At 40.2% G+C, this 24,898-nt stretch overlaps 1 protein-coding gene across 1 annotated transcript in view; it reads left to right on the top strand.

Annotated features, from left to right (window-relative positions):
• Nucleotides 1-24,898, top strand: part of ADAMTS9 (ADAM metallopeptidase with thrombospondin type 1 motif 9) — a 155,988-nt gene that overhangs the window by 24,544 nt on the left and 106,546 nt on the right. Inside the window, exons 4-12 of the mRNA XM_006196467.4 lie at nucleotides 3,664-3,953; nucleotides 6,211-6,294; nucleotides 6,395-6,510; nucleotides 7,721-7,761; nucleotides 7,887-7,992; nucleotides 12,088-12,234; nucleotides 13,460-13,601; nucleotides 15,221-15,325; nucleotides 21,312-21,457. Coding sequence (XP_006196529.1) covers nucleotides 3,664-3,953; nucleotides 6,211-6,294; nucleotides 6,395-6,510; nucleotides 7,721-7,761; nucleotides 7,887-7,992; nucleotides 12,088-12,234; nucleotides 13,460-13,601; nucleotides 15,221-15,325; nucleotides 21,312-21,457 — 1,177 coding nt within the window. The remainder of the gene's footprint in view (nucleotides 1-3,663; nucleotides 3,954-6,210; nucleotides 6,295-6,394; nucleotides 6,511-7,720; nucleotides 7,762-7,886; nucleotides 7,993-12,087; nucleotides 12,235-13,459; nucleotides 13,602-15,220; nucleotides 15,326-21,311; nucleotides 21,458-24,898) is intronic.

Raw genomic sequence — 24,898 nt, 5'->3', positions numbered from 1 at the left:
CTCCATATGTAGTCAGTGAATACTTGCATCTTTAAAGCTCATACTATTTTTAATGCTAAATTCAAAACTGCTTGTTAAAATGGTTAATGGGCTGATTAGGTCAATAAATATTCTAACTTTGTTAGGATAAAAGATCTGATGGGTAAGACTGGGAAGTATACATTAGAAGATATTGCTTTTGATTCCAAAGAGGTAATTTTATTCCTGCTTTTTTATACCACGTAAAGCATACTGAATTGTTCCTTTGATACACAGATTAGTGGTGAATGAAATGTCTTCCAGGTATTTAGAACTTACATGGGTTGTTCTCTGTTACATGGGTTGTTTTCTGTTAGAAGTCTCTTTTAGTGATTAATGCCTTAATTTTCTCAGCTGTGCTACTTAAACAGTGTATCTTTTTCCCAGCCAGTGCCTTGATTAATCCTCAGGTATTTCCATGCCCAAGTCCCCTCTGATGATTCTCTGAGAGATGATTTCCCCTTAATGTTTCAAAGAGTGAATTCTTTCCAACATTTCCTGAGTGTTTTTCTTACTGCAATTGTTCTTCTCTCTTAATAAGTCTGATAAATCAAAATATTTATGAGACGAAAGTAAAGATTATTTGCTTTTCACAAACTAAGTGATATATTTTCTTTTTAAGCAGCTTTCTTGAGATATAACTCAAATACCATACTATTCATCCATTTAAAGTGTTCAATTCAGTGGTTTTTGGTGTTTTCACAGATGCGTGCAACCATCATCACAGTCAACATTAGGATATTTTTATCACTTGAAAAAGAAAACCTGTACCTATTAGCTATCATATTCGCACTCTGCCTTCAACCCTAAGCAATTATTCTACTTTCTGTCTCTATAGACTTGCCTATTCTGGACATTTCATTTACCTGGAGTCATATAATATGTGGTCTTTTGTTACTTCTCTTTACTGATTCAGTAAAGTTTATCAAAATGTTTTATAATGATAAATTGACAGAAATGAAGGGAGAAATTAAAAATTCAATGATAATAGTTGGAAATAGCAATACTCCACTTTCAGTGGTAGTTAAAATAGGCAGAAGAGTAGCCAGTAAACAGAACACTTGAACAACACTATAAACCAATCATACCTAACAGGTATCTGTAGAACACTCTGTCAAACAACAGCAGAACACACATTCTTCTGAAGTGCACGTGGAACATCCTGCAGACTAGACCATATGCTAGGCCATAAAACAAATCTCAGTAAATTTAAAAGCACAGAAGTAATGCAGAGTATCTGCTCTGACCACAGTGGAATGAAATTAGAAATCAGTAACAGAAAAAAAAAAAAGTGGGAAATTCAAATATATATGGAAAGTAAACAGCATGATCCTAAATAACCAAAGGAGAAGTCAGAAACTATTTTGAGATGAATGAAAATGAAGACACAACATATCAAAACTTACAGGGTATAGCTAAAGTAGGGAAAGTTATAGCTATATTTTAAGTGACTCTATTAAGAAAGAAGAAAGATCTCATATCAATAATCTGACCTTCTACTTTAAGACACTTAAAAAAGAGGAACAAACTAAACCTAAAGCCAGCAGAAGGAAACAATAAAGACTGGAGCAGAAATTAATGAAATAGAGAACAGTAAAGCAAGAGCGACTTGAAAACCTTTGAAACTTTACTGATGATAATACATTGTATTAAAATATTTATAAAAGACATTAAACAAGGATTATTTGTTTTTCATAAAATAAGTGACGTATTTTAATGTATTAAAAACATTCAATTTTCAATGGAGCTTCTCTACATCTTTTGTAAAAAAGCTAATGTTTGTGAAAATATCCACCAGGCATTGTCTTTTTTTCCAATTCAGATTCAGTTTAGAAACTGTCAACCAAAGCATGAGCTCATCACAGTTCCCGGCTCTTGCATAGTCTTGCCTGACTTTTTAGGGAGAGCACTTTTTAGGGAGTTGATCAAATCCTTGCCTGGTTCCTCAGACCACCTCTTCCTGTATATGACGTTGGACGAGTTGCTCAATCACTTTGAAACTTATTTTCCTCATTTGTAAAATAGAGGTAGTTTTCTGAGTCTGAGAGGAATGAGATAACGTAACAAGATTACGTATGAGATAGCGTACGTAAAAGAGCCTAGTTCAGTATCTGGCACATATGTAGTGCTTGATTAGTATCTATTCTGTAATCACTGGTGATTTAAAAATGGAACGACAGCCTAATTACCCATATGGCATGGAGATGCATGTGTGAATAGTCTTGAAAGAGAGACTGAAAGAAAAATAATCTAATGTTGAATCCTACCACGTACCAGGCTTTGGGGTAGTCATGTTAACTATAACTGCACCACATAGGACTTGTTTGACAGTTTGGGCCGATTTCACTATTTTAACAGCTGCTAAAACACTCAGCTTGGGCAAAAGACACATCCTGGCCTAATAGATTGTTTTAGCAATAGGTTACAGTGGTTAAATATTTGAGCCCTTCAAATATGAAACCACTTATAGTTTAACTTCTTTGTTGTTGTTATTGCTGGTGTCGTAAATTCTATATCTGTGTCTTAGGAAGGCATACTTCTTTAGTGTGTAGTTCTGTTGCCCTGTTTTGACTACAGACTAGCAACATTAAAGCTTTAAAACCCATTTATGATTTGATAGGCGAGGTAAGTGATTAAATTCTGTTTTTACTCCAAGCGTATTTTGGCAGGCACTTTTATGCTTACTCTGTTTATTGTGTGATTGAGGACTTTGAAATGAAATATTTTCTCCAGCAATAGAGGCTTCAAACCAAGTTCGAGACCCGTGCTTCTCAAAATGTTACCATGAATGTGAATCACTTAGAGAGCATGTGAAAAGGAGGCTTCTGATTTATCAGGTCTGGAGTAGGGCCAGAGAGCGTACATTTTAAACCCACTTCCAGGGGTCGCCAGTGCTGCTGGTCCATGGACCACACTTGGAGCTGCAAGATTGTGTAGAATCCCAGAGGCACCTAGGCAGGAGTCAGAAATGAGGAGAGCTCCTCTGACATTGTACTCCCTATTCATACTCTCTGATTATCTACTTCCTTAACTGAGCCCTCAAATAAATTAATTAAAAATTTGGAGGCGTTGAATATCAGTGAGTCTATTGTTACATTTCATGTGTTACAATGATTGACTGTGGTAATTGAATAATACCTTGTCATGCATTTTCTGTAGTTCTTTTGTACTGTCTTATTAACCGGCCCACCTCTCGGGCCTCTTTATACTGTATCTCATTGAGTATCACAAGTGATGTACATGAAGCTTGTCTATTTCCATTCTCTGGAGTTCTGTAGCTGCATTGTTGGCGCTTACTCCATCTGTGGCAAAGAGCAGTGAAAGCGAATCACTTAAATCCCAACCAGACTTTTGTTACCAAGTTGAAAAAAAAAAAATCAGCAATTGTTGCCCCTAAACTCAAGCCTGATATTCTAATAGCTTAAATGAGCATTTCTGAAAGTTTCCATGGCAACTAATTTCAAGTCCTGAGTCATTTAGATGAGGGTGCAGATTGAGTTTCACCTGGAGAGTCCAGAGCGTGCCGAACTTGATTTTGTATGTAATTTGACGACAGAGGCATCATTTTAAGATGTGGCAAATTCAATTCTTCATAGGAAATAGATGTGGCTGGAAATGTGATGTGTGCCCTCTGGTTTTTTACAGAACACAAAAATAGTCACAGGAAAGACAGGAGGAGAATGAGGACGAGAAAATGGGGAGAAAGGAGCAGCCTGGCTGAAGATGTGGCCGTATTAAAAAGCAGCCTAGCCACCAAGGCGCTTTTTGCCTATGGTAACAAGACGGACAGCACAAGGGAAAAGAGGACCCACAGAAGAACAAAACGTTTTTTATCCTATCCACGGTTTGTAGAAGTGATGGTGGTGGCAGACAACAGAATGGTTCTATACCATGGAGCAAACCTTCAACACTATATTTTAACTTTAATGTCAATTGTAAGTACATTCAAAAGAAGGTGATTTATGATGTCCCTACATGTGCCATTGGGGAATGGGTTTCCACCCTGTGCTTTGGAGGACCATTCAGGGCTGGCATTCCAACCATTCAGGCCAAGTGGAGAACATAGGATGAGTCACTGGTTGCCTCTTGATAATGACAGTCCTGGGTTATCAATTTTGAGTGTTCACTCTGTGTTAGACAATGTGCTTCTTACTTAAAAGGCATCATTTCTAGTCCTCCTGGCAACTCTCCTAGGTAGGATTATCATCCCCATTTTGTAGATAAGAAAGCTGAGCCTCAGAGGAGTTAGGTCACTTGCCCGTGGTCATGTAAGCTAGTAGGTGGCTTAGAGACTACATGTGACCTCTAGCTTGTCCAGCTCCCCAAACCAGTACTCTTTGACATATGGACTTGCACAGCCAGGTGTGGGTCTCCAGTAACACTTTTGGATCCTGATTGTGGATCAGAGTCATTGGTGGACTTTTAAAAATATAGCAGCCTGCCTCGGTCCCCCTCCCTGGGATTCTAATTAAGTAGCCGTAAGGTGAGATGTAAGAATCTCTCACTCTATATTTCTGCTCTCATTTGGAATTGGAAAAGTAATAAATTTGCATGATTAAAAACAAATCCAACAGAACCAGAGACTATTGACAAAACTTAAGTGTCCTTCCCTACTCAGGCCTCCAGGTCCCTTCCCAGAGGCAACCACTGTGACCAGTTTTTTGCACACATTTCTAATCAGCACTGCCCAATTAGGAACAGAATGCAAGCCACATAGGTCATTCTAAATTTTCTAGTAGCCACGTGGAAAAGAAGAAATGAGTAAAATCAATTTTAATGAGGTATTTTATTTTACACCCAAATATAATCATATCAAAACTTTAATTTTTTATTTAGCTTTTCTTCCATACTGAGTCTTCCAAACCCAATAGCTGTTTTGTACTCACAGCACATTTCCATTCGGACTGGCCACATCTCTAGTGCTCAGTAGCCAAGTGTGGCAAGTGGCAGCCATATTGGATGGCGCAACTCTGGATGTTTCTTAGGCAAATATGCATGGATATACTTTTTTTTCCAAACAGAAATGGAGCTTTCTCATATATGATTTTACGCAGTGCTGTTTTCTTGAAATACTGGAGTTTGTGCCATAATAGCTCAAATGATCTGCTTTCATTCACTGTAAGCCTCAATATAGCATTCTTATTAATTCATCCTAATTTATTTGAATGGCACTCTACTTCTAATAAATTCCCCAAATTAATGGGAAAAGCATCCATTTGGGAACATTGATTTGGAGTTTCTTCTTCTCTCTTTGTGGCTCATGGTTCTCCTTGCGTTTCCCCTCACTGCCAGGAACCATGCCCTCTGCTCTCCACCCCAACCTGCCTCTCCTCCACACCCCTCAGTCCCCCTTCACCATGCTCTGATCCAGGTGCCCAGCTCTCTCTCGTTTCCTGGAAGAGGGAAAAGAAAGCCTAGTCAGGCCTGGCACAGACTTAATTCCATTCCTACCCCATAAATTCAGACCTGTCAGGAATTTCATGACGAGTCTGGACTTAGGGTGCAGTTGACCTAGGCTGGGAGTTCTGGCTCCGCTACTCACCCCTGGCTGTTTAGTCTTGGACAAGTTGCTTAACTTCTCTGAGCCTCAGTTTCCTCATTTATTGACGAAAGATTATAATAATAGCCCAGAGTTTTGTTATGGGGACTAAATGCAAAGGCATATGCAGTTTCCAGCAAGGATTTAGTCCACAGTAAGCATTCAATGAATGTTAGCGTTCATCATGGACAATAATAATGAAAAAAACTAAACAAAAACAAAAACAGTCTACCAGGTTGTAGAGAACACAAATGGTTGGTAAACATGAGGAACAGCAGAATTAGCAAGCATGTGGTCAATGTGAGTTTCCATAAATGGCAATCTGGGACTCCAACTGGGATGAAAAAGCTTGATCAAAAATTAGTATCCATTGTTTTGGCACAAAGAACTATTAAGTTACATGGCAATGCGATTTCCAAGGAAAACACCTTGAAATTTAAACTCGTTTGCATTCATTCCTATCTAAAGCTGCCATCTGTGAATTTTACAAAGAGACTTTTAAGAAATGTTTGCTGACTGAATGAAAATTTACAGCTCCAAAATTCATCTGTTGCATGAAACGTAAAAAGAAGTGAAGCCCAACATAAGAAGTGAATTGCTTATTGCTTACCCAGAGTTCACAATTAACTTTGAAAAATTTATCTCGGTTGCAGGTAGCCTCTATCTATAAAGACCCAAGTATTGGAAATTTAATTAATATTGTTATTGTGAACTTAGTTGTGATTCATAATGAACAGGTAATCAAGTTTTTTTCTTCTTTCTTCTATCTGTATCCGAAATGGCATATCTAGTTGACGTGGGTGCAACAGACCAACCATAATTCTTTTCTGTCTCTAGGAAGGACCTTCCATATCTTTTAATGCCCAGACAACATTAAAAAACTTTTGCCAGTGGCAGCATTCAAAGAACCATCCAGGTGGAATCCAGCATGATACAGCTGTTCTTGTAACGAGGTATATGGATATCTTATTCCCCCTGTCTCCTAGCTTACCATCAAGTTGATGGGATAAGGTCATATATTCCTGGTAGCCTGCTCTTACGACAGAGTTTTTCAGTCTCATCACTATTGACATTTTGGACCAGCTAATTCTGTGTCATGGGGACTGTCCTGTGCACAGCAGGATGGTCAGCTGCATCCTTGGTCTCTACCTGCTACCTACCAGTAGCATGCCCCCCTCTTAATTGTGACAATAAGCAGTGTTGTCCAGAGGCTGCCAGATGCCCTTCAAGGGTGCATAGCAGGAGGGCAGACTCAGCCCTGGTTGAGAACCACCAACCCATAGCTGCCAAGTAGGGGATAAATGTGTTAGGCAGGAGTGAAGGTAAATGCCCTTACCAAGAAGGTACCTGCCATTCAGGTTACCATGCAGGATATAAATTCAGGGTTGCCAGGTTTTGTGATTCTGCAAGAAGGCAGAAATACAGATTTTGTTTGTTTGTTTTTTTGAAAATGTGAAATCTCCCAATTTTTGAATAGTAGCTTCTAGCTCAATTTAAAATGCTGCATGGGGCAACAGAGAGGTATGCTGGCCAACTGTGCCTTCCATCAGCCCCCTCTGATATGGTCACACCCTCTCTTAAGTGAATGTAAGGGAAAGGCATTTAGAGCCTTCTCAGAATGTTCATTAAGAGGGGGAGGGTATAGTTCAGTGGTAGACTGTGTGCCTGGCATGCATGAGGTCCTGGGTTCAATCCCTGGTACCGCCATTAAAAAAAAAACCACCTAATTAACGGCCCCCCAAATATACAGTGCTGTATGTCAATCATATCTCAATAAACTGGAAGGAAAAAACATTTTAAAAATTAAAAAAAAAGACATTGGCACATTGTATCTGACTATACTGCTATTTAAAGAAAAAGAAAAGAAAAGAAGCTAGAAACACTTGCTCCAAGGTCTGAGGAATAAGTCCTGGTTGGAGAGGTTACCCCCTTAATCTTGGCTACCCCTGTGGCCGAAGGAGACCTCTCAATGTAGCTTTTAATCTGTAAGTCAGTGATTCCCAAACTCTTTTGAGTTGCAAACCCCTGATTTTGTGAATTTGTTTTATGTAAAGCCCCCTCCCCAAAGTGGTGTTGTGGTGACTGCCTGGAAGATTCGAAAGTATTTGCTTGTATTGACATTTGCTTTTTGGTGTCAAGGCCCTAAGTCTGCTTTGCTTTCAGACAGGATATCTGCAGAGCTCACGACAAATGTGATACCTTAGGTGAGTCCGCTGTGCGTATCCTCTTTGGCTCTAACAGTTGACGACATGTTTTTCTTCCAAGCCACGATTGCTTTTCAAAGTAAATCCTTGTTTTTGTTTTTTTCATTTTCCCCCCCTTCTAATAGGTCTGGCTGAACTGGGAACCATTTGTGATCCCTACAGAAGCTGCTCTATTAGCGAAGATAGTGGATTGAGTACGGCTTTTACAATAGCCCATGAACTGGGCCATGTGTACGTTTTTCTTTTCCTTATTTTCATTTAATTCAGAGTGACCTAAAAAACTCTCGTTCCTTCGCATCAGGGACCATTCACTGGACTTTAGAGGGTGTAAGGTGCTTCTTGAGTCATGGTAAAGTTGCAGGGTTGAAGGGCTTTGAACCTCAGTGGGAGAAATGACTTTAACTTTGGAAAGCTGAGGAAATGCAGTGCATCCTTGTCAGTCAGAACTCGTATGTTTCTGGCTTAACTGTACACATTTTCTAGGCAAGATCTAATATGCTCCTTTGCTCATGGCAAGGGGAGGGACAGGCTTTTCTACTCCATCCACTGAAGCAGACAGCATATTAGTTTGGAGAACTTGCCCGACTTCACATCTTTGTTTACGAGGGTCCTCCACCATTGCTTGGAGCCACACGATTTTCCCAAATCCAGATCATTCCTGATTCTAGTTATACAAGCCTGTCATTCAGATGGGAACAGAGATAGCCCTCTTTCAGGGGAAAAAATGAACAAAGATACAGAGAAGAAAATATTGCCTAATTATGGTCACTAAGTATCTGGTCATTATGAAACTGGCTTTTCCTTTTTGTTCTTTAGAGACAATTTCGTTAGAACATGGGATGAAACAGTATAAATTTACTCAGAATTATTCTGATTTTTGATCTGCATTATTTTCTTTCTAGAATGATTACATTACTTATAATGTTTTTGAAATAATTTTCTCAAGCGATATCATTAGTATCACATAGCTGGATGTCAATTTGCATGTCAGATGTTAACTTTATTTAGAGATAGCGTCATCCATTAAGCAAGCTTTTTCATTCAGCAGATGTTTTTCAAAGGCACCTTATGTGCAATGTACTATGCAAGGTGTACATAGAGATATCGCTAATTCAACTGAACATATAATGAGCATATTTTAAAACCAGTGCCTTTCAAGCTAATTTTAAGAGCACACCCCCTCCTTTTTTCTCCAGAGGAAATATTGTCAGATGCCCAATGTTTAGAGAATAAAAGAGGCATGACTTTCAGTTAAGCTACTGTGGCAGACCAGAGCCCTGCTTCGTCAGCTGCCTCCCTGTCCTTTTGGTTTCTGAAATACCTTCACGAAACTCAAGGATTTCTTGGAACTAGTTTTGAAAACTATTGGTTCCACCAGCATTTCCCAAAGTACAGGGCTCTAACACTGATTCCAAGAGAATGTCCCATAGCAGGGGGAAAAAAAAGAGTTTTATAGTCTAGTGATGTAAAATTTTTTTTCTTAGTCCAGCCTTGCTTGGAGCCTCAAGCCCAAATGGCATAAAGTAAAGGCTCTGACAAGTCCTGTGTTGGTTTTGTTTAACGTGGTTTTCCCAAACTTATTTTAACATAATCTTTGGGGGATTTTCAGTTATTTGTTTTACATGAAATCTAGTAAATTACTTTTGACCTTTAAATCAGAGGTGTAGATCTGACCATGAAGAAGAGGGTGGCATTTCAGTGGGGCAGCTATTCCGGCCCCAGAGAATGGAATTGGGAGAGTTACAGAGGTAGGAATGTAAAGGCAAGAGTTCGTGTTGTCAACACACTAACATTTCCCCCCACAATATGGCTAACAGAAATATACTGTTTAAATAAATATAATTCATTCCCTATTAATTCTTTTCCCAAAAAGAGTTTATAAACTCCTTTTAGGTAGCCAGTTAATAAAGTTGACATTTTAAGAAAAGACAGAATTTTGAATTGCAAAAACTAAATATTTTTAGCTATAGAGGATGCCTCCATTCACAGTTAACAACCATCTCCCCCCACAAAAGCCACATTGTTGACATTGTTCTAGGAGCTTTCATTTATATTATCTACCTTCATCTTCGTAATCCCCAGCAGGTAGGTATTATTTTGTTCTTGTGTTTGAGGTATTAAATTACCCAAAGTCTGGTAGCTAAGTTTTGTTTTGATGCTTTGTCTCATATAGTTAGCTTTGTTCATATTTTAAGAAAAGTGAAAATCCTTTTATTTAAAAAAAAATTGCTACTGTGCTTTTGTAGCAGATTTTCTGATGAACTTTTTCAAAAGTAAGTTGTTGCAGTCGTGACTTTCTGATCATATAAAACCCAAGAGCCGTCTGGGGGAAATGCAACCAACTGACCTTATGTTGGTTGAGCATGATTGGATGCTTCAAAAATAGCTTCTCCCTTCTCATCCCTGCTTCATAGACACCCAGAATCTAAGAGTTAGGGAGAAATTGGGAGGTAATTGTGTCTCTGCTGGATCCAGAAATCCTTACACAGGATTCCTGATGAGTCTCCCACAGCTTATCTCCCAGGAGGGAATATAGTTTGTATATATTTAGAATCAGACAGAGAAGTACACTCCATGCCCAGCTCTGCCACCTTAGTAGCCATGTGACCTTAATCAAATAGTTAAACCTCTCTACAACTCAGTCTCCTCTTCTGTAAAATGGGGATAGTAGCACACTACTCATTGGGTCAAATAGGTCATTAAATGAAATAAAGCATCTAATGCATCTAACACACTGGCTGGCACGTTGTGAATGCTCAGAAAGTCTTGGTAATTATTTTTCAATAAGTGCTAGATGAATATTTATTATTCTGCAACCCCTGCTCTGAGCAAATGTGCCTGACACTTGAATGAAAATAAGTTTTGTGTACACGATGAAATAAACTGGATTTTGTCAAGTCATGATGGGGTGGGGAGTAAACACCAGCTCCTTTGCACCAGAGAGAAGTAAACAAGGAAGATTTGAATGCTTTGCTGGTATTAGGTTTGTTGACATAGGTATTACACTGATGATGCAGCTGGGATTTAGAAACCTGGGCAGTCATTCTTTTAAGAAAGTGGACTCTTAAACATCAACTACTATTAAGTTCAACCAAGACAGTTTGCGTTTTCCCAGCTCACGTTTTCCATCTGGCAATTATTGAGGGGCCCAAATTTTTAAAAGAAAAAGGAAATCAAACTTAAGAGAAATTATCGAGCTAGAACTCAGACTTTTATTCCCAGCTTTTTACTTTCATATGAAGCAAGTCCCATATACTTATGTCTGACTCACTTGTGTTTGTATTTCGAGATGAACTAGTGTTGGGGGTTCCTCCCTCAGTGCCAAATTAATCATATGCATCAATTTTGTGATTGGGCAGTGTCACCCAGAGAGGGCAGCCCTTGTTAGCCTGTTCCCCAGTGGATGAGAACCTGAGCTGGGAAGGGCGTGTGGGTCAGTGGGTCGTAGAGCTGATGTTTCTGGATTGAGAAACGCATCCCATCACTTTTCCCCCCACTTCCTCTGGGTAAGCCAAGAATGGCAAACACGTAGTAATGCCGCTGCCGAGTTCCCTCCCAGGCCCAGGCTGGCACTCTATCAGAGCCTTTCTCGGGCGGATCCTGGATTAGTTTAAGAATCCTTTTGTGCTCAGATTTTCAGGAAGCCAGTACCAATCAATTGTCATCGGCAGGAAGCATGAAGCTATTTGCCATCTCCGGGTTAAGCCAAGTGAATTGGTGTGCCTCTGGTTTCCGTGCTTGCTTGCAGCTTTTCTTAATGGGTTTTATTGTGCACGAACTTTGCATCCCTTTATAATGGTATACTTACATGGTTATATCATCTGTCAGCCTGATCCCAAAAGGCGGAGATGCCAAGAGCCACTGTGAGCCTCTTACTAGAAAGCTTTTGGCTTCAACTTTTGACACTTGACTGACTCTTGATATGCGTAATGTTATCATAACCTGCCAGATTCTTGACTCTATAAATTGGCCTTTAAGAGCTTATTAGGAATTCCAACTACTGTATTCTAGCACCAACTACAGCACGTTCAGGCCTTTGCAATTCCAGATAGTCCACTGAAACCAAATAATGGCCCGATCCACGTCTTTTTTTTTTTTTTAACACATTAAAGGCACTTGGCATTAAGTTAGGTCAGAAGTATGTTTTATTCTACTCTCCACCTTTAATCTTCTGGTAAGTTTTGCTCCGCTCACCAGGATTCCAATTCTTATCCCTAATGCAAGAGCCAATGAAATTTTTTCTCTTAGATGCATCCTCGAAGCAATTAGAACAGCTGAAGCCCTTTGTGTTTATTGACAGTGTTATCCTTGCCTCCTCGGCTGTAGGTTCAACATGCCTCACGATGACAACAATAAATGCAAAGAAGAAGGAGTCAAGAGCCCCCAGCACGTCATGGCCCCGACACTGAACTTCTACACCAACCCCTGGATGTGGTCAAAGTGTAGTCGAAAATATATCACTGAGTTTTTAGAGTAAGATTTGAACTTTTCTTTGAGCACAGCCTTCATACTAGGATCTGAACTAATTGTGGGAAAGAAACTGTAGAGTCAAGCATTCCTTTTGAGTTGTTATTATTGTTGACATTCCTTGGAGGAGGGGAAAAAAAAATACTCTCGGACATCTGTGTAGTTCATGTCCTCGCCAGAGTTTAGAAGATGACAGACTGAGCTCAAGAAAAAAGGTTGGGATCTTAAAGAGAATATGTAAATGTTGCTTCGTTCTTGGTAAAGCTCTGAAATCAGTTCAGGTCTTAGGCAAGGGACCAGGAATGCGATTACATGGTGAAGGATGGCTGCAAATATCTGTGTGCTTCTAACTTAGTAATTTTGGATTGGAAAAGGGTAGGGGAATGAGACACCCCCCACCCAAAGAATGTTACGTGGGTGGATGAAAATTGCACAAACCTCCATGTCATAGAATTGAGAGCATTCTCTTTCGTCTCTCTCTTTCTTCCCTCCCTCTCTCTCCTTCCCTCTCTTCTTTTCTTGTTTTGTTTTTTAAGCTTCCTGCCAGGCTGCTCAAAGATCCAATTACATTATACAATATCCCTGTGTCACAGATTTATTGCTCCTCTCTCCCAGATGTACAAAAGGTTAAGTGATTGTCCCAAGGTCATTGGGTGTATATTTCTCCAGCCCCAGGGAAGAAGGGGTTTTGTTAATCAGAACTCACCGGGTGTGAATTTTCCAGAAGAGGTGTTTGCAGAAACGTCAAATAACTGGAGGGTTGCCGGGTTTTTTTTAACCAGATGATCTAAAGTATTTCTTACTGTAGTGGTTGATTCACTCACCCATCTAATCAGCAAATATTTACTAAACACTTGTTGCAATAGATTGGACCCCATGCTTGGGTGAAAAAGGCACTGTCTTTACCCCTAAGAAGCTTGTACGCTATTGGAAAAGATGGTGAAAAACAAATAGATAATTGCCCCGATAATGTGATAAATACTCGAACAGGTACATATGTCCTCCTGGTTATGTTGTATGCATAGCCTGTGGTTCTGCATGCAAGGATACACCAAAAATCTAACTTCAGCTTCCGGACTCAAGTTTGGATGAAAGGAATAAAACAAGTATAAAAAAGGAACCATCTTCTCTGCCATGAAAATGACGGAATGGCCTTGTCTGTCATCTGGAGCCTTTGACCATCGTATCTCATCCTCCGCCCTCACCGTCTTTGTTTTTCTGCTTTCTGTAGCACTGGTTACGGCGAGTGTTTGCTCAACGAACCTGAATCCAGACCCTACCCTTTGCCTCCTCAACTGCCAGGCCTCCTTTACAACGTGAATAAACAATGTGAATTGATCTTTGGACCAGGTTCTCAGGTGTGCCCCTATATGGTAAGTGTTTGGGGGCTGTTTCTGGCCTCACAAATGGAGTCTGGGTTTTTTGTTTTAATTCATAGTTTTCCGTTGGCTTCTCACTCTACCATAAACCACTCATGGAAAAGGTGAATGATCTGTTGACTGTTGATGCTGGTGGTAAGGGTGGTGATGGGGCTGAGCATTCCTCGTGCTCGGTGTTGGATGGTGCTTTACCCGCACGTTCTCATTGCCCTCTCAGACCGAAGGGGAGTGGCCATTAGCACCTTCATTTTCTAAGTAGGAAAGGGAGGCTCAGGGGGAACAGGATTACAGAGCTGGTAATGACAGAGCTCAGCCCTTTTCTCTTGTCTCCTTTTATTCCCACTGACTTGTCCAGATGACTTTTATCATAGGGAGTCTTCTGGATTCTGTAATTCATAAGACGAACCTGTTTCCCTGTTTTAGCTTGTCAAAGCTGTGTCCTCAGACTACCTAGGCCTTGAAATCATTTCTGGTGGTAGCTTAACTGGTGAATGTGTGATACTTTGATGTATGCATCATGGACATTTGGACCAATGGTATGACGCAGTGGTTTTCAGGATGCGGATGAACAGATCTGGGCTTTTGTGGGGTGCCCCATTCTACTCCTTGGGATGTTTGCTTGTTTGTTTTGTTGGGAGAGGCTTAAGTGATAGCCGGGTGAAATGGGGAGGTACAGTGATTCCATGGAAATAACAAAAAAAATTTTGTGTAAAATGTGTCCATGATTATATTTATTTCTCTGCTACCCATGATAGCAAACATTTGAAGTAATCCAAATGCCCAAGAATACAAAGGTTGAGCAGACTTGAGTGTCTCTGTTTAATGGGATATTTTACAGTAATTGAAATGTAGCTACCCATGGGAACATGCTCCTGCTATAGTTTTAAATTAATATAACAGGATAAGCAATCGTTTTACAGAGTATGTTCTCAATGGAAAAGGAGGAGAGAAGCTTCAATCTTTTTTTCTATTCAAAAAGAAGTAATACCTTCTGAAATTTTCTGCTATGAGCATGGTTTATTTTAATCATGGGGGGAAAATTATCTTTAAAAAGTGTGCCCTGGGGGGAGGGTATAGCTCAATGGTGGAGTGCATGCCTAGTGTGTACGAGGTCCTGAGTTCAATCCCCAGTACCTCTACTAAAAATAAATAAATAAATAAACTTTATTTTTTTAAGTGTACCCTGAAATAGAGCTAAACAGATCAACTTGGATAACTCTAAAAACAAAGTGTATACAGGGGGAAAACAGCAATTTGTAGGATTTATCTGTATATCCTGAAACGTCCAGTAGTATTGCCTGTTTAAAGCTGAAGCGCTGTGTGTTACGGTAGATATTTACATGTTTGTAGTAAACACAGTGGGAATGATGAATGGTGAGCATCACGAGGACGATGGTTACCTCTGGGGAGTCCTCCCAGGTGTAGAAATTTGTCTCCTGGGCTGCTCTCTGTATCCCTTGGAATATTTTATCATTTGTCATACCAAGAAAAAAAATCCCTTTCCAGCCTACACTCCCCATCCCTGGCAAATCATTCGTTGAAAGCAACCCTTGCCTTGCTCGATTACCATCTAATCACCGTGTCCCTGACTGTCATTCAACTGAATTGTGCAGATGCAGTGTAGACGGCTCTGGTGCAATAACGTGGATGGAGCGCACAAAGGCTGCCGGACTCAGCACACGCCCTGGGCTGACGGGACCGAGTGTGAGCCTGGAAAGGCAAGTAGCACCCTGATCTGTCCTTCTGGCTTGGAGCAGAAATGGGCAAGATTTGGGCTATAGGCGCTGTCATCATTGTTTAGAATATAAATTAACAAACACAGTAGGTTTCAGCACGCAGAATACTTTCTTGAGGCAGGAGGTTCAACTTTAGAATTGAAAATTTTGAAAACTTACGTTTTAGCATAAGTCTGACACGAGGGACATGGCTATCATTACTGCTTTGATTTGAAGATGTCCTTTTTCTCATGTTAACGTTTCTAAAATCTCTATCTGCTTTTGCATTTATGAATCCATTCAGTGTCAAGTAGTGTTTCTTTTTCCTCTTTCTCTCTCTTTCTCCTGGGGTGGCTGGCATTGGAAGTCTGTTACGAAGTTGGTGGAGCATCTTACAATCAAGGAAATATAGAAAGGCAGTAAACTTACTGTGCTCGCAACTCGGGTACCAGGCTTTTTGCAGCCTGTGTTGATCCCTTTAAGGAGGTGTGACATCACCTGGGATCTGTCCAAATCCACATCTAAGTTGGTTATAATGATTCTCACTTATTTGTTAATAACCAAGCAAAATCTGTTGCTTGTACAACCCAAGGATAACAATGTCCCAACAACTAAGAGTGTGGTTAGTGCAACCTTTTGCACCTGGTATTCATCTAAATAAAGAATGAAAGGTACTACGTTAGTGATTTGGTTACAGAAAGCTTTAAATACAAACCTGATTTTTTTCAGTCCATACGGAAGATGGTGTTCTGTCGTTTACCTATCACACTATCCCTGGATTCCGTCTGAGTCTCATGTTATCCTCACAGATTTTTTTTCCTTTCTTCTCTCTCTTTTCATCGTCCACTTTACTCACTTTTAATATTTTGTTCCCATCTCATTTTCTGTTCTTTCACTTTACCTTCTGGAATTGATAGTCCCCAGAATGTTTCCAGGGAAACATGGGGTCCTCAGAGGTGAGGAACTTAACTGTCCCTTCCCTGATTTTATAGGTAGGGAACCACAGAGAGAAGTAACTTGCCCAAGGTCGCTCCGCTCATTCAGGGCAGAGTCCCTTCACAGCCCAGCCCCTCCCCCACCCCCTCCTTTTTTTTTGCTTTCTTCCTATGAAGAGCCGCAGGGTCCACAGGAGTGGCCCCACCTCCTGCTCACTGAGCTCTTTAAGTTTCGGTGGTCCAACAGGAGAACTAGTGGTTTCTTCACTCATCTCTCAGGGTGATTTTATAAAATTACCTGAGCTAGAGGGTCAGAAAGTTATTTGAAAAGGATCATGTCTAATACAAAAATAAAAAATTACACTGAAGATGATGATATCTTTGACCCAGCTAGGTGACTGTATCATCATCTCCTGGTCTCACTTCTCTGTGGCTAGGACTCCAGCAGTTGAGAGTACTGCTTCCTCCAGGAACAACCTAACCAAAATTACATAAGGACGTAGACATAACAGCTCCTGCACTGCACCTTGCATTAGCTTAAAAAAAAAATGTATCTCTTCGGCCAGAGAGAACCTTTCACTTTTTGCAAAATGTTTAACTCAGTGTGTTGCACAGGATCATAGGTTTGAGTGTGGACGTAATTCTCACGTTTCCACGGCAGCCATCAAGATTCGCTCATTCTTCCAAAATGAAGATGTGGCCTCAGAGTCCTTCTAAACACAGTGACCCATACAGCGACTGTCAGTTGATGGGAGATGACAATAGACATGACATCTAGTTGACAACTTGGTTAGTTGGCTTGAGTCAGAGCCAGCCAACTGTATTATTTACATTGAGTCTGTTTGATCTCAGAAAAATGACCAGTATTGTATCAGGGTTCTTAGTCAGTCTGGTGCGCCCACCTACTATGTCTATTTCTGACACATATTCCTGCTGGGAAAACCCTTAACAAAGAAGAATTCTCCCTAATAAGATGAAGTGAATACTATTTAGTAAAATTGTCATGTGCGGGCTACCAAGCTCCACGCAGTGCTGAGGTATCCCAGTCAGTCCTGGGACACAGAAGAACTTGGTGGATTGTCTGCTGTGCCTTCTAATCTTCTGTTTTTGTAACAGAAGCAGAAGCGATTGCAGGGTAATCTTATACCTGAGGAATGGGGACATTCAGGAGACCTTTCAGAAAACGTTTCCCATGTATGCTTGTGTGTTCAGCAAGAGGAGACATCAGGGCATTTCAAAGGGCAGACTCAGAACACTTTCAGAGAAGAAACTATGCCGAGAAAATGATACGTACATTTTTAGTTTGTTTTAGGAAAGTGACTAAGTCCAGAAACTTGTATTAAAGACGCGGATGTCCACGTGTTTGTTCCCTTGAAGAGTATATTTGCGTTTTACAAATGCCAAAGATGGTGGATATGTTGGCTGAGAAGTTCTTTGTGCTTTTCTGTTTTGTTTTGTTTTCATAGAATTGGCAGCAAAGCCATATGCCTTTTCTCTATTAAATTCTAACTCCCTTCGCTACTGGGTTGATTTTTTTTCCTTTCTTTCTCTTCTCTCTGCCCTGCTCCCTGATGCAGTCATCTGTCTTGGGCTGCTGACACAATGTGCTTTTGATGAATGACTCTCTAATGTCCCTTTATTGTCTCCATTCTCTTGTTAAGTGCATTAACATTTTCATTTTAACCTGTTTGTAAATCCAAGGTTTGAAACTCTCTTGTTTTAAGTCTCCTTGGAACAAAATTGACCTCTGAGTCCTTCTTCCAATCTCTTAAAAAAAAAAAAAGCATTTATATATAATACCATTTAAATGGTCCTGGACACTTGTAGGAAAGGCTGACTATATTTTGGCTCTGACTCCACCAGCCGCTTAATGCTTTGTTATGATGTAATGGCTTTTCCAGTATGTAATTATTGTTTGTTCAATTTCCTGATAAAATAGATTATCTTGAGACATATTTGCCAAACAGTCCTCATTTCCAGCCTCTGTCACCTCAGGTCCTTTTTCTCTTCCTCTGAGATACTCCCTCCCCTTTGAAACTCATCAATGGTTTGGTCAGTAAGAAATATTTAATTTGCAGATGAGTTTTTAATTAGGTTTTTCTTTTAAAAAGGGACCATATTAGGACATTTGAATCCAATGCTGAATGGCAACAGTCTGCCTAGCTTGTGCCCTTACTCTGCTCTGGTTTATGGTAATGCTTAATGAGAACTATGGTCACCTTGGAGATTGTTCCTCTGGGGACATAGAGTCTATAGAATGGAGAGATCAGGAGAGTGAAGAGATCAAGAGGAAAAAATGTATTTCTAGGCAACTTCTCATTATTAAAGTTCATGACTAGTAATAGGAATGTTCTCCTTTGTAGAATTTATAAAATGTGTATCTGGTATCAAGATTTGAGGGCTGAATTTGGACATCAGTTATGAGCTTAACTGGATATTAGGAATTTAGTTCAGGTCAGATTCAATTGTAGTAGTGTAAGCATATGGCTCACTAGCTCTCTCTCTCCTCTCTCCCTCTCTCTGTCACTCACACACACATACAAATTAGTCAGAAGTTGGCAGATCATGGAGCTGTTATGGCGTCTCCATAAAAGGCATCAGAGATGCAAGCTCTTAATTTCTTTCTGCTTCACTATCATATGCAAATGGCCCTTATCCTCAAGGTCACAAAATAGCTACTCTAGCTCCAGCTATCAACTCTGAGTTCCAGGCAGAATGAAGCCAAAGGACAAGGAACAAAGGGCCAAAAGGACCTTCCCTGGAATCTTAGCCAGTGAATTCTGCTGACATCTCTTTGACCATTCCTATCTATATAAGAATCCAGGGAAATATAGATTCTGTTAACAAGGATGAAAGAGGGAATGGATATTGGGGTAGATGACTTGTAGTGTCAGCCTCACCTAACCAGCTCATTAATCTTGCTTTTAAATTTCAGTCCTTATTTAGATGTCAAAAATTGTTCCCATTTGCTCACAGTTAAGAAGTGACATGTGTCACAGTTCAGAGGATGCACTCTGGAGCCAGATTGTCAGTGTTTCAGTATAAGCTCGACCCCTTGCCAGATGTTTAGTGTCAACCCCCTGTGCCTCCATTTTTCTTTTCTGTAGAAATGGGGGTAATAGTACTTATTTTATAGTATGCTGTGAGGATTAAGTAAGTTTATATATATTTTATATATATATATATATATATTGCTTAGAACATCTACTGTGTAAATATTTGCTGTTATCATTACAAACCTTATTCAAGTTGGGTCTTCTATGTGCTCTGCTGTGTACTAGGTGCTTTAGATCCATTGTCTCGTATTATACTCAAGACAAGTTTGGCAGGTTTGTCCCTGCTTTTCAGCTATGGAAGCTGGGTTCACTGACTCACATGAGGTCGCAGAGTTAGTTTGTAGAATGGCCACCACTCACCACCAGACCATTTGCCTGCTAAGCTTTGTCCACCTGAGCCCTGTGCTGTCCCCATATGGCAGCCACTAGCCACATGCAGCTGGTGAGCACTTGAAACGTCAGTCTGAACTGAAATATGCTAGGATAAAAATACACACCAGGTATTAAAATCAAGCATGAGAAAAAAAGATATGGAAAAAATCTCATTTATAATTTTGTGTTGTTTACCTAGAGAAATAAAAACATCTTAGATATTTTGAGCTAGTAAAGGCTATTGAAATTAATTTCAGTTTTCTTTTTACTCTTTTAACGTGGCTGCTAAATTTTTTTTAAGTAATATATGTGGCTCCTGTGACATCCCTATTGGAGAATGATGCTATAGACCATGCTGCCTCTCTCATTGATCTGGTGTGCATATGTTCCAAGAAACATTCAAGACTTTTGAGAAAACAATGATAAAATGATTTCAGAGAGTGGCGTGGTCGTTTCTGCCCACATTTCTTGGGTAGAGAGTTGCTTGGGATTCTTTAGATGCCTCACCTTTTAAGCCTCAGCCGAACAACCCAGAGAAAGGGACGTGTCCTCAGATACCCAAGAGGATAATGACAAGGGAGAGGGCAAGACAGAACAGAGGAAACCTAACTGCACTCTTTAAGTGATTGTTCACCAGCCTTTGCTGGGACCGCCCATTCTGACTGAGACCTCCACCAGATTCTTATCTGTCCCCATTCCCTGCCCGCTCCCCCACCGCCTGGCCTCGGTGGCCCTCTGCCTCTTGCCTCCCATGTCCTCCCTGCCTGCGTCCTCCCTGTGGATAAATCACAGTGGCCACCACCAGCTCCGCTTCAGAGATCTGAGCAGGGCGTCACCCTCCTGCTGCCACGGCTGCCCCTCATCCTTTGTCCAGGGCTTGGTGACCTCAGCTTTGTGTCAGGGCCTCACACCCCAACAATGGCAGGGGTTGAAATGGGCTTCTCCATTCCTCTGTCCTGCTGAGGAGTTTTACTTTGTTTTGTTTTGTTTTAAACCTCGCGCCTCCTTCCTGCTCCAGGCTGGAGACTCTGAAACCATTAGTAACAAGAAAGCAATAAAGTTGAGGGCTCTCAGTCATGTGTCCAATTTTGCTTTGGTCTCATCCTATGTGCTTTGCTACAGTGAGTTTAGAGGAATCATATAACTAGCTTTTTATTTCCTTTCCTATTCAATTAAAATTGGGTTTTCGAATTCATGAGAAGTAGGCATTATATTTCACCAGGCTCATGACATCTCTGGACCTTGTTAATGGAGATGTGCTATGCAAATCCAAAAACTCATTCTGGCCCTGTCTGCAACCAGTCTGCCCATTTCCATGCCTCATTTTTCCAAGTAGACTAATGAGCACTTCGAAGCTGGCCATTGGAGTTACCCTGACAGCCTGCAGCCAACCGCTCATTGGCCAATTTTATTCAAGCCAGTTGTAAATGAAGACACAGCCTAAAATCACTAAGTCTGAGATTCAAATCCCTACACTGTCCTTGACTCACAGAGATGATGAAATCACAGCTTTTCAAAACCAAAACATGGAAAAAAGATTAAAGTATGGTATATTTAAAAGGACAGCGGGTCCTGCAATATCTGAAGCACCGAGCTCTCCCTCACTGTTCCCCTTATTAAATACAGCACTGCAAGTTTGGATTTTGTGTTCCCAAAGAAATGGAGGTCCCCGTGACTGACGGATCCTGGGGAAGTTGGAGTCACTTTGGAACCTGCTCAAGAACTTGTGGAGGGGGCATCAAAACAGCTGTTCGCGAGTGCAACAGACCAGAGTAAGTCCTAGAACTGATCGCTGTCATTGCTGGGATAGCAGGGCTGAAAAATTCCTAAAGGGAATAATTTAGGTGGAGGCCAGTTAAGATCTCTTTCCAAATTGGTAAGTGGGTGGATGTCTAGAACTGCCTAGACCAACGATATCTAAATTCTGTCCCTTTGTACTATTTTTCTTCTCCTATGAGCCTTTATTATTACAAGTTTTATCTATTAAACAGTGGATGCTTTGGTTCAGTGGGTCTGTTTAACAGTGTTGACAGTCAGGTATATCTCACTGCCTGCCAGAGCTTGGGATAGCATGCTGATAAAGTGAACAGATGGATTTTCCTGAGGAAACAAAGGAATTAGACATTTCCCTCCAGATTGTAGATAAATGTACCTTTTCCAGTTAGCTACTGAAATGCTGAAAAGGATATCCGGACCCACACTGGGGGCATTAGCAGACCCCAAGGGGACCTGAAACCCCTAGTCAGGAATTACTTTTGAGTCATTCTAGCTGTTTTCCAGACTCCTGAGGTCCCATCCCACAACCACTTTCCTGGATAATTCTCAGAATATGACCGGGCTGTCTCTACCAGCCATACCTTGTTGAAACTTATGTTGAGATGAAGCCGACAGGTTTTTTTTCCCCCAGCATCTTATCACAATAGACGTGTGTTTGGGGAGAGGCTATTTATAAGTAGATTTAAAAAGTTACCATCTGCCTTATAAGGAATGACATCAAATTTTGTGTGGATCTAAGATGTGTAAAGTTCACGGGAACAAAAAATAATATGTGAAGTGATGGCCACTGAACCTGAATAGGCTGGGGGGCCCCAGAGGTCCCCACAGATTAGAGGTAGTTTTTAGATATGCAAACTAACAACCCTGTTGAAGAATCAGCTGCTCTGGGATTACGTAAAATGGTTTTTCTCAGCAGTACTCATTTATTTTTAATACCCTCCACTGAGGATAGCGGACTGGATCACAGAGAGAAGCAAGCAGGTACAGGAGCAAAGTGGGGTAGGGCAGTAGACAAGGCTGTCTGCACTGCAGAGTGCTGGAGCAGGTGAGGGTGACAGGCCCCGCTGATCGTTCACCGGTAACAAAGGGCCTACTGTTGACAGTGCTTCCAGTATTTTTTACAAGGAAAACCTGAAATATGTATACCAAAAAGGCCATACTTAAGGCCATTGGTGCAAGCCCTGGTCTAAATAAATACTCTGTCAAATCCAAATCACAGATGGAGATCAATTTATTTGTTTATTTTTGTTCACCATCCAACGTTATTTCACATCCATGTAATACTAGTCTGTAAGGACAAATAAAGAGCCATAAGACGTGGACTCTAGTCTGTAAAACTAACACTGTGGCCATGGATAGCAACTAATAAACATTAGATTTTTCCATAGACCTACATTTCATTTTAGTTTTTCTTTAATTCTTATTTTTTATTGAGATGTAGTCAGTTTACAATGTTAGTTTCAGGTGTACAGCAAAGCAATTCAGTTATACATATGCATACATTTTTTTTTCAGTTTCTTTACCATTAAGTCTCATTACAAGAAATTAAATATAGTTCCCTGTGCTATACAGTAGGTCCTTGTTGTTTATCTGTTTTATATTTAGTAATGTGTATCTCTTAGTTTTTAAATAATAATATAAATATAGTACATGCTTTCAAAAAATTCGGACATAAAAATATGTATCAGAAATGACTATCATTATTCTTATCCTCTCCTACTCCCCACAAGAAATAACCACTGAAAAACAATTTATTTTTATTATTTCAGACTTTTAAAAAAGATTATAGATGTAATATGTGTTATATGAAGTAAATATCAGATAATATAAGGGTCATTCTATATATATTGTTTCACAGCTTGCTTGTTAAAATCAATTATATATCCTAGCTGCTTGTATTATTACAGTTTTAAAATGAAACATTTTAAGCTAGCAGCATATACGTTGAAATTTTTTTTTAATTGAAAACTATTTGGTGGCTACCTTGAGCCAAATTACTATTATTATTATAATAAGCTATTACTATCGTGAGGGTGTAGATATTGTGAACAATAGGCACTTTTAACATTTTGACTCAAGAATGTTCCATTTAGAAGAAATGTTTGGTGGTTTTTGTTTGTTTGTTTGTTTTAAGCCTTAGAGCAATTCTAGAAGTAATGTGGAAAGTGGAAAGAGATAAATCACTCTGTAGCTGGGATGGGCCAGACAAAGAAAGTCACCCCGTTTAAAGATCTCAGCGCAAAAAGATCTTGAGCTCCAAAATGAAGCAAAGATCCTCGCATTCAGAACTTAGGAACTGATCATTAAAGATTTCAGTTAGAGGGCCTCATCCTGGCTGTTTGCTATAGAAGGTTTTGAAATAATACAAGCCACCTCATTGAATGTCAGCACGAACATCATTTCATTGAAATTCCTCCAAGTTCTTTGCACTTTGGATGTCCCTGTGAGCGAAGGAGGGAGTCTGCCTCTCAAAGCTGAGGTTACGATGGCACTGGGGGAGTCAGTTAGACAGGAGAAGGGGACACCGAAAGGGGAAAATCAGATCCCAATCAGTTTAAAAGCTTGTTCAGAGAAATTTGCAGAACAGTTGGTTCATTATGTAAGACGCAGAAGTAGTTGCTGTCCTGATTCTCAAGGAATTTGAGGGAACAGGACTCACCCTCTGTCCCCTGCCCGCTGATGCCTCTCCACCCATCACTGGCAGAGTGCTTTGAAGAGCCCTTAGAATATAATGAAGAGCTCCATTTTTAGAATCCACGGTATGCCTCCATCAAGAACACTGGATTGTTCTTATTTTTTCGTAGTACTCATGTGGGTCAAGAATGTATTTATTTAGCATCCAAATACTTTAAGCTGTATTTTTAAGTTTTTTTTTTTCCTTGAAAGCATGCAAGCTGAAAAAGAGAAATAGTCCTGCCGTGCTCATGGAATTATGCTGTAATTGATGAGCAAGTGTCTGAAAGTATCAGCTTTCTCACTTTGGTCGGGAAAGTTTTTGGTCTCAACTGATTCGCCAATATGAGAGTGGATCCCTGATATTTTGTCTTTAAATGTTTTATTTATTTTTTAAGCCCGTTTTTGACCCATGCCCTATAGATAAGCATGCATTCTGGTTTGTTAGGACAGTCCGAGTTAACATCTGTTGTCCTGGAGAAATTACTGATACCTCCCTTTTTCATTCTCAAAATGCCCGAGATTAAGCTGTTAATTATATGGTCACCTAATCTGTAAGAGACATGTAATAGAACATGTAAATTTAAAGTCAGAACCATCAAAAACATAACTGAGAGTACCAAAGCAAGATGAAGCACTGTAAATAGAAGATGCATTATCAGGGCCGTTGGGCCATATGCTTGTTATTTTGTGCTTTAAATTTGTCTCTGAGCTTCCTGGTGGCTGGAACTAAATGGTTTGTAGAATTGTTATAGTCCATCAGA

This window comes from Vicugna pacos, chromosome 17 (genome assembly GCF_048564905.1).
Source record: "Vicugna pacos chromosome 17, VicPac4, whole genome shotgun sequence".
NCBI classification, from domain to species: domain Eukaryota; kingdom Metazoa; phylum Chordata; class Mammalia; order Artiodactyla; family Camelidae; genus Vicugna; species Vicugna pacos.
The sequence above is the reverse complement of the archived record's forward strand: the minus strand, read 5'-3'. Positions and strand labels throughout refer to the sequence as shown.